At 38.9% G+C, this 16,682-nt stretch overlaps 1 protein-coding gene across 8 annotated transcripts in view; it reads right to left on the reverse strand.

Moving 5' to 3' along the window:
- PIKFYVE (phosphoinositide kinase, FYVE-type zinc finger containing) overlaps positions 1 to 16,682 on the reverse strand; it is a 76,710-nt gene that overhangs the window by 21,618 nt on the left and 38,410 nt on the right. For all 8 annotated transcript variants that reach the window (XM_061148878.1, XM_061148879.1, XM_061148882.1 and 5 more), the window contains 12 exons: positions 16,034 to 16,141; positions 11,220 to 11,360; positions 10,339 to 10,465; positions 8,945 to 10,104; positions 7,290 to 7,390; positions 6,056 to 6,127; positions 4,989 to 5,160; positions 4,167 to 4,345; positions 1,994 to 2,107; positions 1,427 to 1,535; positions 1,169 to 1,323; positions 229 to 319 (listed from right to left, as the gene is read on the reverse strand). In XM_061148878.1, the coding sequence (XP_061004861.1) occupies positions 229 to 319; positions 1,169 to 1,323; positions 1,427 to 1,535; positions 1,994 to 2,107; positions 4,167 to 4,345; positions 4,989 to 5,160; positions 6,056 to 6,127; positions 7,290 to 7,390; positions 8,945 to 10,104; positions 10,339 to 10,465; positions 11,220 to 11,360; positions 16,034 to 16,141 (2,529 nt within the window). The remainder of the gene's footprint in view (positions 1 to 228; positions 320 to 1,168; positions 1,324 to 1,426; positions 1,536 to 1,993; positions 2,108 to 4,166; positions 4,346 to 4,988; positions 5,161 to 6,055; positions 6,128 to 7,289; positions 7,391 to 8,944; positions 10,105 to 10,338; positions 10,466 to 11,219; positions 11,361 to 16,033; positions 16,142 to 16,682) is intronic.

Consider the following 16,682-nt stretch of genomic DNA (forward strand, 5'->3'; position numbering starts at 1 on the left):
TAGACAGCAGTTTTTGATAAGTATTTCAAATAAATGAATTATAATGTATTTTATTTTAGGCAAAGATAAAAAAAAAATCAATCCAGGTCACACCAAGAAACCTGACAGCTTCAAAATTAAAAATGCTAATATTATCAATAAAGTATGTATTCAATTACCACTTCTAAGTGTTACAAGAGAAATTATTGTATTTAAAACAATGAAGACCCCAAGACAAAACAACATTACCTTGCTTTCTTCACCCTGTCTCAGTCTTCCAGGACTTGGAGGAACTGAAGGCCGCTTCCTGCCCTTTTCTTGTTGGAAAAGGTCTTGCAGCCTACAATTAAAGAAAAAATGGAAAAGTGAAAAGAAGGACATGGTTTTCTTTCTAATATCCTGAATAATGCATACACATATTCTCCTTATAGCTTTGAAACCACAATAATTAATTTTCCTATTTCAAAAGCAATAGATTTTACAGCTGTACATAACTAAGTTTTATTTCTAATCAACTAATCAGTTATTATTGACATGGTTATGGTTAGTAAAGAATAGCAAGTTATAATGAGACCAACAGACCAAGGCTCCAAGCCCAGCTCTGAAAATCAACAGCTATATAACTTGGGCAAATCCCTTAGTCTCATAGAGCCACAGTTTCCTCTGTAAAATGAAAGCAGTATATACACATGTGGGATTCAAAATCAGATAAAAGAGTGCATGTCCATCTGGTGCCTGACTTAGTGCCCAGCATCATCCAAGTGCTCAATAAATAAATGCTATACTAATCCAACTGAACTTTTCAATATGCATTAAAAGGGAACAATTTCCCCAAATAAATATTTAAATACAGGTATAAAATACACAAAACAATCAGTTGAAACTCATGGCCTAACACCCAATAATTACTCCATGGTTTACTATTACAGATAAATTAGATTCAGTTAGCACACATACTGTATTTGAAACAGCAACAAAGGCTATTCTCATCTCTTTTTTTTTTGTATCTTTGCAAACTGCACTTTAAAGGATGAAAGAAGCGGAGGGTGGTAGGAGCGATAAAAATAAAACCTCCTACAACTTGAGAGTAAAAGGCAACATCCACAACTAACAAGGACATTTAAATCAAAAACATCATGGCAGAGCACATTTTGCAATATGAAAGAAACACCTGACTGCAGAGTCACACCTGTTATTCCAAGCTTGCAGCGCCTCACAGAGGCTCTGTTTCTTGGCGATGAGCGACTCGAAGACTGACTGCAGCTGCTGGGGGGTCTCCACGGAGGAAGACAGGAGCCGCGCCTGCATCTTCTCAGTCCAGCCCTTGAACTCGCTTTCTTCCATCTAGGGGGACAAAAACCGCTCCAGCAATCTGAAACGCACCCCAAAGGGAACTTCTAAAAAGTTCACAACTGACTGCTGGGTTTCTGTCAGAAAAATGAATTACCTCTTTTTGTGCAAAGATATCTTCCATTTTTTCCTCTCTTGATTTGCTAAATGTATCAGTTTTCAAAGATGCAAGTCTTTCATCCACAGCAACATATACCTGTGAAACTCTTAACAAACATTAAACATTTTAGAAAAGTTAGAATCAAATAGTCTAATCTCACACAAGTATTAAAAAAAGATGGGCAAAACCACTACAATATTGTAATTAGCCTCCAATTAAAATAAATAAATTTTTTAAAAAGTAGAAAAAAGATGTACACAGAACTTTAGTAAGAGCTTATCTAACTAAGAATCACATATAATTTTGCAGAACAAAAAAGACCTGAAAGGATGTACATCAAAATATAACAGTTGTTATGCTTGGGAGAGTCTGATTTCTTTATTAATATTTTTGTGTATTGTCTACATTTTCCCATTTCTACATCAGACATATAAAACATACAATTAGAAAAATAGGTTATTTCTGTTTTCAAAGAAAGCTGAATGAACAAACAAGATATTTAAAATAGTTTAGATTTCAGGCAGTACTAAATAAAAACAGATGATCAAAGAAAATGAAACTTACTTTTGAAAGAAGTCCTTCAGATCCTGAAGAAGGGACACTTTTAATGGGACTTGACGTTTAATGAATATTTTGGGAAGTGGAACACACACTTCAAGAAGCCGAATGGGAGAATAACTGAGAGGAGAAAATACAAGTAATAGTAGAGAAGTGAAAAATATTTTAATATTTTGAGTAGAAGTGTATCATGACAGCCAACTAAGTCTTATGGGCATAAGAGATCATAAAGTTTCTATAAAATGGCATTTTCAAACAACCAAAAATACTGAAGACCACTTTCAATCATTACCAATATCCTTCCCAGTTTTAAAAAGATTTTGTTCTGTGTTGTTTTCCCCCTGCATTGTGCTATCATCATTTATCCCGAGGCCACCCTCGTGTGCTTTAAAAACAAATGACTGGGATATAAACCTCCATGAAGAGAGAGGAACTCCTTCCTACAATCAGCTTAGACACAGGTATTCACTACCTTCTCAGCTCCCAAGGATTCTTCATGAGTTTCCTTTCTACCTGAAGTTCATGTTGTCTAGTAAATGCTATATCCAACCTAGGCCCTAGGTTCATGGTTAATAGCTCTTGCTTAAAAAAGGAAATAGGTTCAATTACAAATATTTTCTGAGAACCTATTATATGTCAGATGCTGTTTTAGGTGCTGAGCAAGGGCCAAAATTCCTGCTCTCATGATTCAGGAACAACAAGATTTGGGCAATAAATAAAAACAAATACTTAAAACATACCTTATGCCAGAGAGTAGGTGCTACAGGGCAAAATAAAGGGCGAAAAAGAAGCAAGGAGTGCTAGGGGTGAGAAGAAGTCAGGGCAGGTGAAATCTGAACAAAGATCTGAAAAAAGTAAGGAAAAATAAGCAAATGTCTAGAAGCAGGCAGCACAGAGATGGAAGAGCAATGAGAGGCTCCCAGGAAGGAGGTTAGCTGGCATAACTGAGGCCCAGCCTGGAGGCCAGCGAGGCTGAAACACGGGGCGTGAGGGGAGAGGAGTGGGGGTGAGAAGCCTGAGTATGAGGGGCTTAGAGGCCCATAAATGGACTCTGGCTTTCACTCGGGATGAAACAGACACCACTGGAGCCTCCAGAGAACAGGAGTGGCCTAAGCTGGTTTTCATATAATAGGACCACTCTGACTGCTGTGCTGCAGGGCGAGGCTAAAGGGAAGCTGGTTGAGGTTATTGCAATAATCTAGGGAAGGACGACAGAGATTCAGTTCAGAATGGGAGTGCTGGAGGTGGTGAGATATGTTCAGATTCTGGATATATATGGCTATGCTGGGTCTTTGCTGCTGTGCGTGGGCTTCTCACTGCAGTTAGCTTCCTTGTTGCAGAGCGCAGGCTCTAGGGGGCAGGCCCAGCAGTTGTGGCCCATGGGCTTAGTTGCTCCACAGCATGAGGTCTTCCTGGACCAGAGATCAAACTCATGTCCCCTGTGTTGGCAGGCAGATTCTTAACCCCTGGACCACCAGGGAAGTCCCTAGATTCTGGATATATTCTGAGAGCTTTCTCAATCATTTAAAACCATTCTTTGAACTAAATCGGGTGGAGAGGGAGGTGGGAGGGGGGATCGGGATTGGGAATACATGTAAATCCATGGCTGATTCACATCAATGTATGACAAAACCCACTGGAAAAAAAAATAATAATAATAATAATAATAAAACCTTGCTTATTTTACCCATCAGGTAAATGGCTAAAAGAGCATAATATATAAAAATTTAAATAAAAGTAAAATATTGATATAAAAAATAAATAAATAAATAAAACCATTCTTTGAACTAGTGATTTCAGCTCTATCCAGCTCTATCCAATTATCCTTATGCTAAGTAATGTCTTAGCAAAAATTCTGACAGGCTCTCAAATGCAAAACCAATGGTTAAGAGTCACACCTGCAATAGCAAATCTACCAGTTTATATCATGACTCCATCACTTGCTAGCTCTATTAGGTAGCTATAGGGTCTCTAAGTCAGGGTAATAGTAACACATTTCTTAAAGGATTAAATACTGTAATAGCACTGAAAGCTCTTCGCAGGGTATGGCCCTGTATTTGCAAGAATGATGGGGAGGGAACAGCACACACCAAAAGTGAGTTCAATCTAGTAACAGTGGAAATGTGACAAAGCCTTCCAGGGAGTGTGTGTCTGTGACAAGATTGCTCAGGCTTCTTACCTGAAAGATGCCACCATCTGGTTATAGGAGAAATACTGGTGATAATCATGGTGGATGGAGTGACCACACGGCTCAGCATTGGCTCTGCGGGTATACTGGTGCCCATAAAACCTAAGTTCAAGGTATTTTGCAAATGACATGGACCAAGACTCATTGGAAAGAGCGACAACTGGTGTTACCTGAAATTCAGCATAAATTGTCTGTTATCTAATCACATACTGAGAATCTCTTTAAAAAAAAAAATGTTTTTTCTTCTTTAGTACAAGTCTAGTATATTCTGACTGCAGAAAACAAGAAAAAAAAAAAAATTTAGAGGTGGGTGGGGTGAGGGATGGCTACAGAAACTGTCTCATCAGTAATCCTACCACCACCATCAATATGCTAGTATGTTTGCTTTCTTTCCATACATGAAAACATATATCCTTAGCCAGGATATTTATAAATAAAAACTCTTTCTTGTAGCTTCATAACCTTGATTATTAGTAATATATCATATTTTCCCCACATTGAATACTCTTATACAGCTTGATTCTTAATGGCTGCAGAATATCCTATTATATGGACATGTTTAACCAATCCCTATTGGTGGGCATTTAAAACATTTCAAGCTTTTCATTATTTTGATGAACTTTTCAATGAAGGTATATATAAACACGCTTATAAGTATCCATAACAATTTCCTTGCAATAAATTAATAACAGTGGAAACTGGTAGGTCAAAGAAGGGCATGAACATTTATCTGGTCTTTGACACTTTCCCACAAAAAGAACTATAGAAAGAAATGATACTACACGAAATAGGACAGCAACAAGGTACACTTACCTGTTTGCAGATTCTGCACCAGGAGTAGGTGAGAATTGTATGCTGATATCCAGGTACTGGAGAATCCAGCTCCTTTAAGATTATCTGCACACAGCCTTGGCCATGGACGAAGCGTCGAATGTGGTGCACCATGGGGGTATCACAGAACATGCTAGGGCACTGATAGGAAGGCCTTTGACAAAAAGAAAGTCCTCACATTAACCATGAAACCGAGGAGCCATGTATAGTGAATGCTGGCTAATCAGGACTGCAGACGAGAAAGTGCAGCATCCTCTCCAGAGTAAGGATGATGGTGGATGATCTGCTCAGGGTACCACTCGTCCTGCTATGAGCCTGCAGAGCTGAACACCCTGCACCTTCAACCACATCACAGTGATACGTTCCACTTGTTAAGCACCTTCCATTTGCCAAGCATTTCTAAAACATCATCTCATTTTACTTATTAAAACTCTTGACATTTGTGGAGTTTGTTAATACCTATAAAGGGGGCTTGTAAAGACTAAACCAGCTGATGCTAGTGCTAAGGAACCTGCCTACCACTGCAGGAGACGCAAGAGATGTGGATTAGATTCCTTAGTTGGGAAGATCCCTAGAGAAGGAAACAGCAACCCTCTCTAGTACTCTTGCCTGAAAAATTCCATGGACAGAGGAGTCTGGGGGGCTACAGTCCATGGAGTCGCAAAGAGCTGGACACGACTGAGCATGCACACACAAAGATTAAGTTACTTGCTCTTCGTCATGAAAGTGGCAAGCGAAGGCACTAAGATTTCAACTGAGGTCCTTAGTTTCTCTTGTCTTTCATTTGAATCACTGTAAAAACACACATTCTAAAAAAAAAAAAAAAAATCTGCAGGACTGCAGGGCAATTAGATGGGCATGGATCTGAAAAATGAACTGAAGAAGACTTCCGGGGTTGAATATAAAACAGATCACTTCTCTGTACAGTAAGCCCTGACGTGAGGCATGAACAGGAAGGTCAAACAACAGTTCTCCAACTCATGTTTATGTTGAAATTCTGTGCATCAAAAAAAACATAAATAGAACATAAGGAGAAAACTGGTTCTTACCGGAAACAGTATCTCTCTAAAAATATTCCTAATGTAAGATCATTTTTTCCATAAAATTCCATTGTTACAATCCTAAAAGAAAAGATCATTTCTTAGAAACATATCATTAAATTACAACCCAGCAAAAACATTTTCATCAGACCCCAAATTGATATCTGTTAGATGTACTTATAATACAGTATTATTACCAACAAAACAGGTAATATTCTTTTGTTGTTACAGAACAGGTTTTACCTTATCTGATATAATAGGTTTGGACCACCATATTACAGCATCGTATCCATTCCCAGTCCATTAGTATCTTATGGAACTATTTAATCAGGATACATAAACAATAACATTAAATGGGTAAGTCTGATTTGCGTTAGGAAGAAGTACAAGTTTCCTTTACAAAGCTTTAAACTCCATCACTATAAAATGGGACTCCTGTCTCTGCTCTCCAGTCTACACCATTACTGAACAGGAAGAGCAGCAGGCTCATATTCTTCCAGGAGAGCCAGGTCCTAAATTTACATCCAACTTTACACCTAAATAAGAGAGTTCAGCTACACATACCCTTTTGAAACTGACATCTTATTCAAGCCTCGACCTAAATTCCCAGAGAAAATTCCCATGGGCTCAACCAGACCCAAGTCAGCCTGGTAGAGCAACACCAGTGTAGAAGACGCTCTGATCTCACTGGTAGAAATAAGTGTTTCTGGTGTCCAAAATTAAAATATGCAAGACATTTTGTTGTGGCAAGTACTCCAAAAACAAGCAGTTATGTTCTACAGTACTTAAGACCAGAGGTAAACTGTATAATAACTAGGCTTTGTGACTATCATTGGAAACAAATTATAACATTATAAAATGTGTTTGTATCAATCTACTTGGAATTAAGTTTTAGAATAAAACTTAAGGCAAAAAACTGACTGATTTTATGAAAAAAATGCCCAAAGAAAACCTGCCTGATTTGTGCATGTTATCAAAGTGCTTAAAACTAGCTTTTATGTATCAACTTTCACATTTTTATAATTACAAACTGTTCTTGCATCCCTCTTCACTCTTAACATACTTTTATTACCCATGAACAAATCCAAATTTCATAATTTAATTTACAAATTCAAAAGTTCCATCAATTCACTTATGACCAGCAGCCTGCCGTGCACCTACACAGCCCAGTGGCTGAATTTTTTTCACAGCTGCTGGAATTCTGTTCCTAAGTGCAACATGCCAGGGAGGGAAGGGGTCCTACCAAGGGCTGACGCAGGCACTGGGGGCGTTGCTGGACTGGGCAGAAGAGCTGCTGAAGAGCACACACAGCCGCTGGTGGTTGACAGGGCTCAGACAGTCCACCTGGAAGAGAAGAGACATCCGGTGAGACTCCAGCTCCGACGCCCGCCTCCAACATCCAACACGCCACTCGGTTTGTAAGCCTCTATCAGCACTACCGGGGTTCCAGCGAAGACCGAAAACTACAGGGAGCTAAATATGAGGAAGAAGAGCAGTTAATTTTTAAGTTAAAACAATCCAAAAGGTTTAAAAATGCAAACATGTCTAAATAACTTGTTTTCTTACTCTTTATTTTTACAAAACTAGGCACTAAATTATTTTAGGAGTTGTTATTTAAATATGACAGTCTGAATTGAGAGCTGGATATAATCTCAACCTGAGATACCCAGAAATCTAAATTCTAAGGTATTTATTTATTTGTATTTTATACCTGCTTTTGATCATTACAAAGGTAACATCTGTCTCTGTCAAAATTTAAACATTTCAGAGGAAGATGCAAAAGGCCCCGAAGTACATAAAGCCTCTCCTCCTCTGAAGCTGCCCCACCTCCCAAACTGATAAATTTGACTGTGTGGTTAAAAATCATGTATTTGCGCTAGCTCATACACATATACACATGAAAACACCCACAGAAGTATACACAGGTGATTCCACTTTTTTATAAAAATGGGATGAGGCTACATATATTAAAACACAATCTGCTTTTTAACACAAGAAAATGTGTCATGGGCTCTCTCTGGATCATTCAGTGAGATCCAACTCATCCTTTTAGCAGCAGTCAGTCAGAAATAACCACTTCAGTAAATATCCTTGTACATACATTACAATAAAATGTAAGCATCCTTACACAAAATGCTTACTTATCTGTGTTTTGTAGATAATGTACAAGGAATGAGTTATAAAAGATAGAAATCATGAATCAAAAATATATATGTGCTCATGTAAATTTAAAAGACCCCCAAATCACTTTTAATAAGTTTACATAAATGTATAAAATACATATTTATATAAAGTTTATTATAAGCATTTTTCCATACTTCATTAAACATGGCTCTTATCACATCCCTTCTTTCCAGTTTCATGTATTAAAAACAATATACTATCATTATTTAATCCTTTCTAGACTTGTGAAAGTGAACATCTACTTGTTTCATTAAACAACTGTATTTTCTCCTCAAAAGATGGATTTGTTCATGAATTTTATCACCTATAATTTCCTATAATAAGGAAAAAAACACACCCATTTCCTATAATAAGCTTCCAACTCCTCTCTCCCGCTGGCTACCATTAAAAGGATCAAAGACATATCACATTACACCCAAGTCATCATGTCAGAAATGTTAAGCAGCTCCACACTGCCCCCCACCTCAGAGTTCTTCCGAGTTTTCTGTGAGCTTAGCCTGAAACCCTCAAATCCAGTTTCATCACATTACACTCCTATTTCATACATTTTAAAGCAACATGTAAGACAAAAGAGACCAAAAAAAAGAAAATAGCACAGATGAAATATTTAATAAATCTGCATGCAAGCTGTCATATCTGACTTTTTTACCCTGCCATAGCAGAGATTTTCCACCCATCTTAAATGTACACAAGCACAAAAGCGGTCTTGCTCACCTTTGTCGACCATACTGCATCACTTGTAATCAACCCTTTTTCTTCATCACCTTCAGTTCTGCTTCCTGATTTGCCACTTGAGGTACTCGACGCCTCCTTTGAGTAAGCAAAAGGGTCTGAATGTTTTTGCTGGATTCTTCCTCCTCTGGCCCGATAATCGGCTAGCATTCTCCCCAAGCTCTGGCTGTCACCCAGATGCTCAGCAATTCTGGTGCTCACGAGCTCATGTGAAGGCAGGACTTGAATGGACTTGGCCTGAACACTTCCATTCATGCCCTGAAGGCCAGAGAGATCCCTAAGCATCTGTTTCTTCCGTCTGCTCTCCATTTCCTTGAACTCCTTATTGAGGAGAGGAGACCAGTAAACCTGCTCCGCAAAATAATCTCGGGTAGAGCATCTCATGCCCTTGTCAGTTAAAAGGAATGGCTCCCGGAATGTGATGACTGGTGAGATGCAGAGGATCACATCTTTCAACTCTTGTTTAAAGGTCAAAGAATCAGTCTTCCGTTTATCTTCAGAAGAGGTAACTTCCTCGGTAACATACAGGCCGGTGTCATCCTGCAGAGGGTCTCTAAAGGCTCTCATCTGGCTTGTGGGATCCGGAAGCTCCTGTGTTTGCTGCAAAGCCTCTGGCTGCTCGCTGCCTATGGCGTCCTGTTGGTCATCCACATGGAGCGGCAGCAATGACTCTGGTATGGATGGGAAGAGAGCGCAGGGGGCACCCACCGGGCAGGCTGCTGGGGCATGCTCTTGAGGCTTCAAAGAGGCAACATCCTGTGGCACGCTCTTATTTTCTTGGTCACCCTTCTCAAACAGAACCCTTGATTCTAGCAAACTGCCATCATCAGAAGGCAGAAAGTCCGGGGGGATGTCAGGCTCCCGGGGGAGGGGACTTCCACTGAACGGCTCCTGGGCAGCCCCTTCATCCTCCTGGCCCTCAATCAGAGAATGGAAGGAAGGGTTTTGCGTTAATGTAGGAGGCATAGCAAATTCATCCATGAGGAAGGAGATTTCTAGTTGAGAATGATAAGCTACACAGATCATAAATATTAAGATCTCCTTAACTCGAGCCAGCTCATAATCAGAGCCTCCTCTAAGCTTGATTGTACAGCCCAGGTGCTGTGGACAGCCTTCAAAAAACATCAGTGTTTTGGTTTGTTCTACAAATAAACAAACACAAGGTTAAGAAGGTTCAGGTGGCAATCCAGAAGTCCAGACAGAATTAGTTCATTATCTTAACATCTACCAGGCAAAAACTCTTAATTAAGTAAGACCATAGTTGTATGCTAACAGTCATTTCCTACTATTAATATATCAACATTGTCGTTCTGATGAGTTTATTCATTTCCTCAGGCCTCCCCATTTCAGGTAAATCTACACTAAAGATCACTCACCATTAGGCAACTGAAACATCTGCATGTAAAATTTATGACAGGTGCCCAGGTGGGGTTTGGTAAGCAGCTGGTCCATCGACATCACCAAATCACCTTGGGTCATCCGGCTAACTCGTTCTAAAACTTGCTAGAACACAGAACAACATCATATTACAAAACTAAAGAAGAATAAAATTTTAGTACATTTCATATGGAAAAATAATAGAAACATTTGAAAATGCCCTCACCAAAAAAAAAAAGAAAGAAAACAGAAAATGCCCTATTTTCTTTCAAGATGAATTTCCTTGACTTTAGTAATTATATGACTTATACTGATTCTAGAGAAGTCTACATTTAGCAATCAACATGTGCTTACTAAAATAAACCATACTTACATTAATAACATCAAAAGACATTTAAGCATTATTCATTGGCACAAGATACTGATTCAGGGGTGATGGGTGGGGAATTTCCACAACTGACCTCTACACTGAAGAAGGTAATTTTTCAAGGGAGAGAAAATTTTCTACTTTGTATGATTCCCCAAACAAAATGACGTCTCTACAAAGACTACTTAATAACTAATGTCAACTACATCTATGGTTTGGTAGACACTTATAACAAGTGTTACATAACTCATTATGTATGAGCACTACATTAATTATACTTTCTTCGAGCCTGAGATTCTCCAGTCTTAAATAAGGAAAGCGTGTGCTTCCAATATATATATAGAATAAGGAAGCGTGTGCTTCCAATATACAATAGACTGCCGTGCCTGTGCTTCCAATATATATAGTACAGCTAAGAAATAAATAATCAAAGATCCCTTTATATCTACCACACATGCATATAAATTTACAAGCTGTCAATTTTAGAAATAATAGAAAAATAAGAACACTCACTGATTTTACATTAATGACCAAAGTAATGCCGTGTTCCAGCAACATATCCTGTGCAATTCGAGATACCGTTTTCTCAACCAGAACCAGTGTGGGTCGAACATCAACTATTCGCTGAACATAATTCTTTAGGAATTCCCTTTCCTAAGTAAGACAAACAAAAAACACTGTATGTGGTACAAATCAAGATCTAGATATGTAAAAATACTAGGGCAGTGTGACTACAACATCAAACTCAGTCTAAGTTTTCTTCATCCACAAACCACTACTAATAGACATTTCCTACTAAGTAAACATTGTACTAATGTGTTAACTCATTTTTCAGGTCCTCAATCTCAGGTAAAAATATGCTAAATACCACCACTGTGTAAGCAAATTAATTCAAACATAACCAAGAATACTATTTATCATTCTAAACTGCTGACTATGCTGGAAAGAGTTTCCGGAGAAACTTTATTCTCCAACTCACTAATTTTTCTTTGAAGGACTTTGAGTTCTTAATAACCTGAAATAAAAGCCAAGAATCCAATTAGTTAGCTCTCGAAGCTTAAAAAGTCAAAAAATTCTCCAGCTTCACAAATGAAAGCAACTAAGTATTTTTAACATAATTATGGATTTCCCCTTTTACATTCTGAAACTAACCAGAATCTCTCTTCTTTCAGGTATTTGAATAAATAACTAACAGATACTATTTCAGCTACTTCCTAATTTCTATCTCTCAACAGATAATATTCTACTTAGAACAGTGGTAATTACAAATTAAAACAATGTTTAATACAATTTCATGACAAAGGCTTACTCTCAAAGCAAATGAATGTTGTAAATAACAACTAGAGTTTAAAAATATAATTAGTTAATTGCTTTATAAAATCTCTGGACTCAGGAGACAATGGAAGGTGGGGACACACCTGTCACTTCTGCTCCAAATGCCCAGTGTTTTCTGAGTCAATTTTGTATTCACGGTCAGAGCCATCAGCAATGGATGAGCCTGTTCCCTGCAATGAACTTGCCCTGGTACATTTCTTTTCACCTTTCTCTGTCTTACTGGTAGAAACTGGACATTCTCAAATTCTCCCATTATTAACAAAAAGAAATATTTTTTTTTTACACTTAAAAATTTTTTCTTAATTTTTATTTATTTATTTTTGGTTGCTGCACAAGGGCTTTCTGCAGTTGCAGGGGCTACTCTCTAGTTGCAGAGCTTGGGGCTTCGCATTGCAGTGGTTTGTCCTGTTGCACAGCAACAGGCTCTAGGGCACACGGGCCCCAGCGTGCGCGCTCAGCACTTGCGGCACACGGGCCCCAGCGCGCAGGCTCAGCACTTGCGGCACACGGGCCCCAGCGCGCGGGCTCAGCACTTGCGGCCAATGAGCGGAGCTGCTCTGCAGCACGTGTAACCTTCCAGACCCGCACTGGCAGGCGGGTTCTCAACCACTGGACCAGGGAAGTCCCAACAAAATGAAATTTTTTTCCCTGAAATATGTTAATTTCCTACTCTGCTTATTAAATTGCAATTTAATGACATTTTATTTTATTTGTGCAGCTTCAATAAAGAAGAACTAAAATAAATTCACTTTTTTAAGTTTCTGGCCTCCAATACAGGGAAAGCAAACACATTTCCTCACAGTTCCAGCTCCAGTCAACTACTATGATTGTACATGAAGCACCCTGCTAAAATTGGGGCTTGGATCAGGCTCAGCAATGAACGAGTGTCAGGAGGCAGGCCAGGAAGACAGAATGGAGCAGGGGTAGACCAACAGACCTCTGGGGCAGACCTTGTGAAGACAGTATGATGCCCAGCCTAATTTTATCCTTGCCCTTTTTTTCTCATTCTCCTTTTTTAACTAGCTACCTTTCAGCTTCCTCTTTGGTCATGCCACGATGAGCTCCCCCACTCCAAGCAAAGAGCCGGGGGTGGGGACAGGGGGGTCAAATCAACTGACATTTTCTGTCAATTCAAACTAAAAACCTAAATAGGTCAGGACTTAAAGATATAATAAACTATGTTCTGAAGCACTGATGAACAAGATACTTTGTTGCTGTTATTCAGTTGCTCAATCGTGTCCGACTTGTTGAGACCCCATGAACTGCAGCACGCCAGGCGTCCCTGTCCTTCCCCATCTCCCAGAGTTTGCTCAAACTCATGTCCACTGAGTCGGTGATGTCATCCAACCATCTCATCTTCTGTCATCCCCTTCTCCTCCCACCTTCAATCTTTCCCAGCATCAGGGTCTCTTCAAATCAGTCAGTTCTTCGCATCAGGTGGCTGAAGTATTGGAGTTTCAGCTTCAGCATCGCTCCTTCCAACGAATATTCAGGATTGATTTCCTTGAGGATTGACTGGTTTGATTTCGTTGCTGTCCAAGAGACTCTCAACAGTCTTCTCCAACACCACAGTTGAAAACCATCAGTTCTTCAGTGCTCAGCCTTCTTTATGATCCAACTTTCACATCACATACATGACTACTGGAAAAACCACAGCTTTGAGTATATGGACATTTGTCAGCAGAGTGATGTCTCTACTTTTTAATATGCTGTCTAGGTCTGTCATGGCTTCACTTTCAAGGAGCAAGCGTCTTAATTTCATGGCTGTTGTCACCGTCTGTAGTGATTTTGGAGTGAAAATAAAGTCACTGTTTGTCACGGTTTCCATTGTTTCCCCATCTATTTGCCATAAGGTGACAAGACTGGATGCCATGATCCTAGCTTTTTGAATGTTGAGAGGCTCTTTAGCTTCTCTTTGCTTTCTGCCCTAAGAGTGGTGCCATCTGCATATCTGAGGTTATTGATTTCTCCCCGAAACCTTGATTGCAGCTTGTGCTTCATCCAGCCTGGCATTAAACATCATCTCCTATCTTAAAGCATCTTTTCAGATTATGGATTTACTCAGACATCTGACTGTGCAGTAGTTTGAACATTCTTTGGCACTGCCCTTCTTTGGGACTGGAATGAAAATTGACCTCCAGTCCTGTGGCCACTGCTGAGTTATCCAAATTTGTTGGCATATTGAGTGCAGCACTTTAACAGTATCATCTTAATATAATTACACAAGTTACAATTAACAAGTTATATTAATTAAATCATGTTTATTAATATACATTTGCCCGGAGCATATGTGTCCAACATGAAGACTTCAGTCTGTTAACCTGGTCATAAAAGAGGAGTTACAATGGATAAATATAAGGACAACTTTTTGGTAACTAAATACAATTTTATACATTTTAACATCTCTGCAATCAGGATGCATCTTGCAAACCATGTGGTTGTGATCTAAGTATGTAAGTCTTCCACTGACACCAGTGACATCACGAAAACTCCCAGCATCAAGGTAGCTCAGTTTTCCACAAACCATAACTGTTTCTTCTGATTCCTTATTTCAGTTCTCACTGAAAAGTCATAGTAAATCAGAGCTAGAAGGAATGGCATAAATCTGGTTGAAACCCCTCATTTTCACTGATACCTAGCTCAATTCCAAAAAGGCAACAGTCCCAGTTAACAGAGTTCATTAAGCAACAGAGCATGGTGCCTTTTACCACAATTAAGTTTTTTATATTAAACTGAGAACAAAAGTTTCCCTGGTGGCTCAGTGGTAAAGAATCTGCCTGCCAATGCAAGAGACATGAGTTCGATCCCAGGTCCGGGAAGATCCCACATGCCTTGGAGCAACTAAGCCTGCGCGCCACAACTACTGAGGCTGTGCTATAGAGCCCAAGAGCTGCAATTACTAAAGCTACACAACCTAGAGTCCATGCTCCACAAGAGAAGCTGCCACAATGAGAAGCCTGTGCACCATACCTAGAGAGTAGCCCCCACTCACCACAACCACAGAAAAGTCCATGCAGCAACCAAGACCCAGCATAGCCAGATAAATAATTTTTTTTTTAAAGTGACTGCTCCTATCACTTACAAAAACGTGCTCGTGAATTTCCAAGTAATGCTTTTCCTAAACGTTTCTGGAACCGAATATAAAGTGTTTCTGCTATAATAGGAAAAACACATTTCTGAAAACCTCCCATTTTGATCAACTGCAAATTAATTAATAGCATTTATGGGAGAAAAGAAGTTGGGGCAGATAACCTATGCAACTTCATATCAAGAGCACTAATAAGAATAATAAGTGGTACCTTGACAGAGAACTTGGACAGCCCAGCCAAGCAGCTCAGCCTAGCTGGAGGCAGCCTCAAGGGAAATTTTATTTATTTATTTATTTTTTTTTTTCCCAAGGGAAATTTTAAATGTACAAAATCAAGCGCAACAGTACAACTGGAAACGGAGTTCCGCACAATGAGCGCCCAAAAGCCACCTAGGACCAGGGGCTCCATCTCCCTGGGGAAAGAGCTCTTCCAGCGGGAACGCACTTGTAATCTCTTAAAATGGAGCTAAAGGGCTGTGTAGGAACTGAGCCAAGGCTGTTCTTCCTTCCAGCCGAGGGCTATAATCCTACTAAAGCTATTCTGGGCCTCCTCATTTAACAAAAACCACACAGAAATGGACACAATTTCCATCTGACATCACTCCCTTTTACTAACTGTATGTGGGAAGAGAAAACAGGATTTGGATTTTCACCTTTTCTTCAATTATTCCCAAAAAGTCACATGTTGCCATTAACACTTTGCCACTAAAAACAGTGACAAAGGCTTTACTAAGCTTCTAAAGTATGATACATAACAATGTCTTCTATAATACATTTTTTAATGAAACAAGAGCAATAAAGTTTGCCTATCAAATTTAACCAGCTGGAAGAAAGTATAAGAGTTGGCAAGTATCTTAGTATACAAACATTCCTCCAGATTACGGTTTCAGTAAGGAGTTCTTACCTGAAGCACAATAGGATCAATGCAAGTAAATTTGGTTTCCTCTCTGTAGAGATATTCAATGGAACACTTCAACAGAAGAATTTTGGGGTTTTTAATAGAAGAATTCATCTAAAATATAAATGAACAGTTTGTTAAAACTTTGAAAGTTTGCAATTTATAGACCTCCTTTAATCACAACTCTAAGTTCATACTGGTCATAATTCCTCTTAAATAGATTATCTCATTCTATTCAGATTAAAATACTCTCATTTATTTTGTGCTATTCTTATTTTTTTTCAAAGCAAATAATTAAAGCCATGCAAAATTCTTTAAAAACTGGCTTCTTTTTCACTAATGCTATTTTACCTAATTTTCTATACTCTTAACTATCTTTTTTTTAAATCTCTAATGTTTTTTAAAAAAGATATCACACCCTGGGTAGGAGGGAGAGGAACTTAAAAGATAGGCTACTTGATAAACTCCTAGAGATCAGCAATTCTGAAAGCAGAATTTAACTTTTCTAAGATTCAAGAAAAGTAGAGGAGGGAGAGAGGAATTAAAACACCTGCTGAACATATTTTTGATGGAATAAACATCTAAGCAGTCGTAAATTCGCAAGCAAAACTGGGAAACAAGAAGTTACAACAGAAAATCTTAAAGCACATCCAGA

Source organism: Dama dama, chromosome 8, assembly GCF_033118175.1.
Source record: "Dama dama isolate Ldn47 chromosome 8, ASM3311817v1, whole genome shotgun sequence".
Classification (NCBI taxonomy): Eukaryota; Metazoa; Chordata; class Mammalia; order Artiodactyla; family Cervidae; genus Dama; species Dama dama.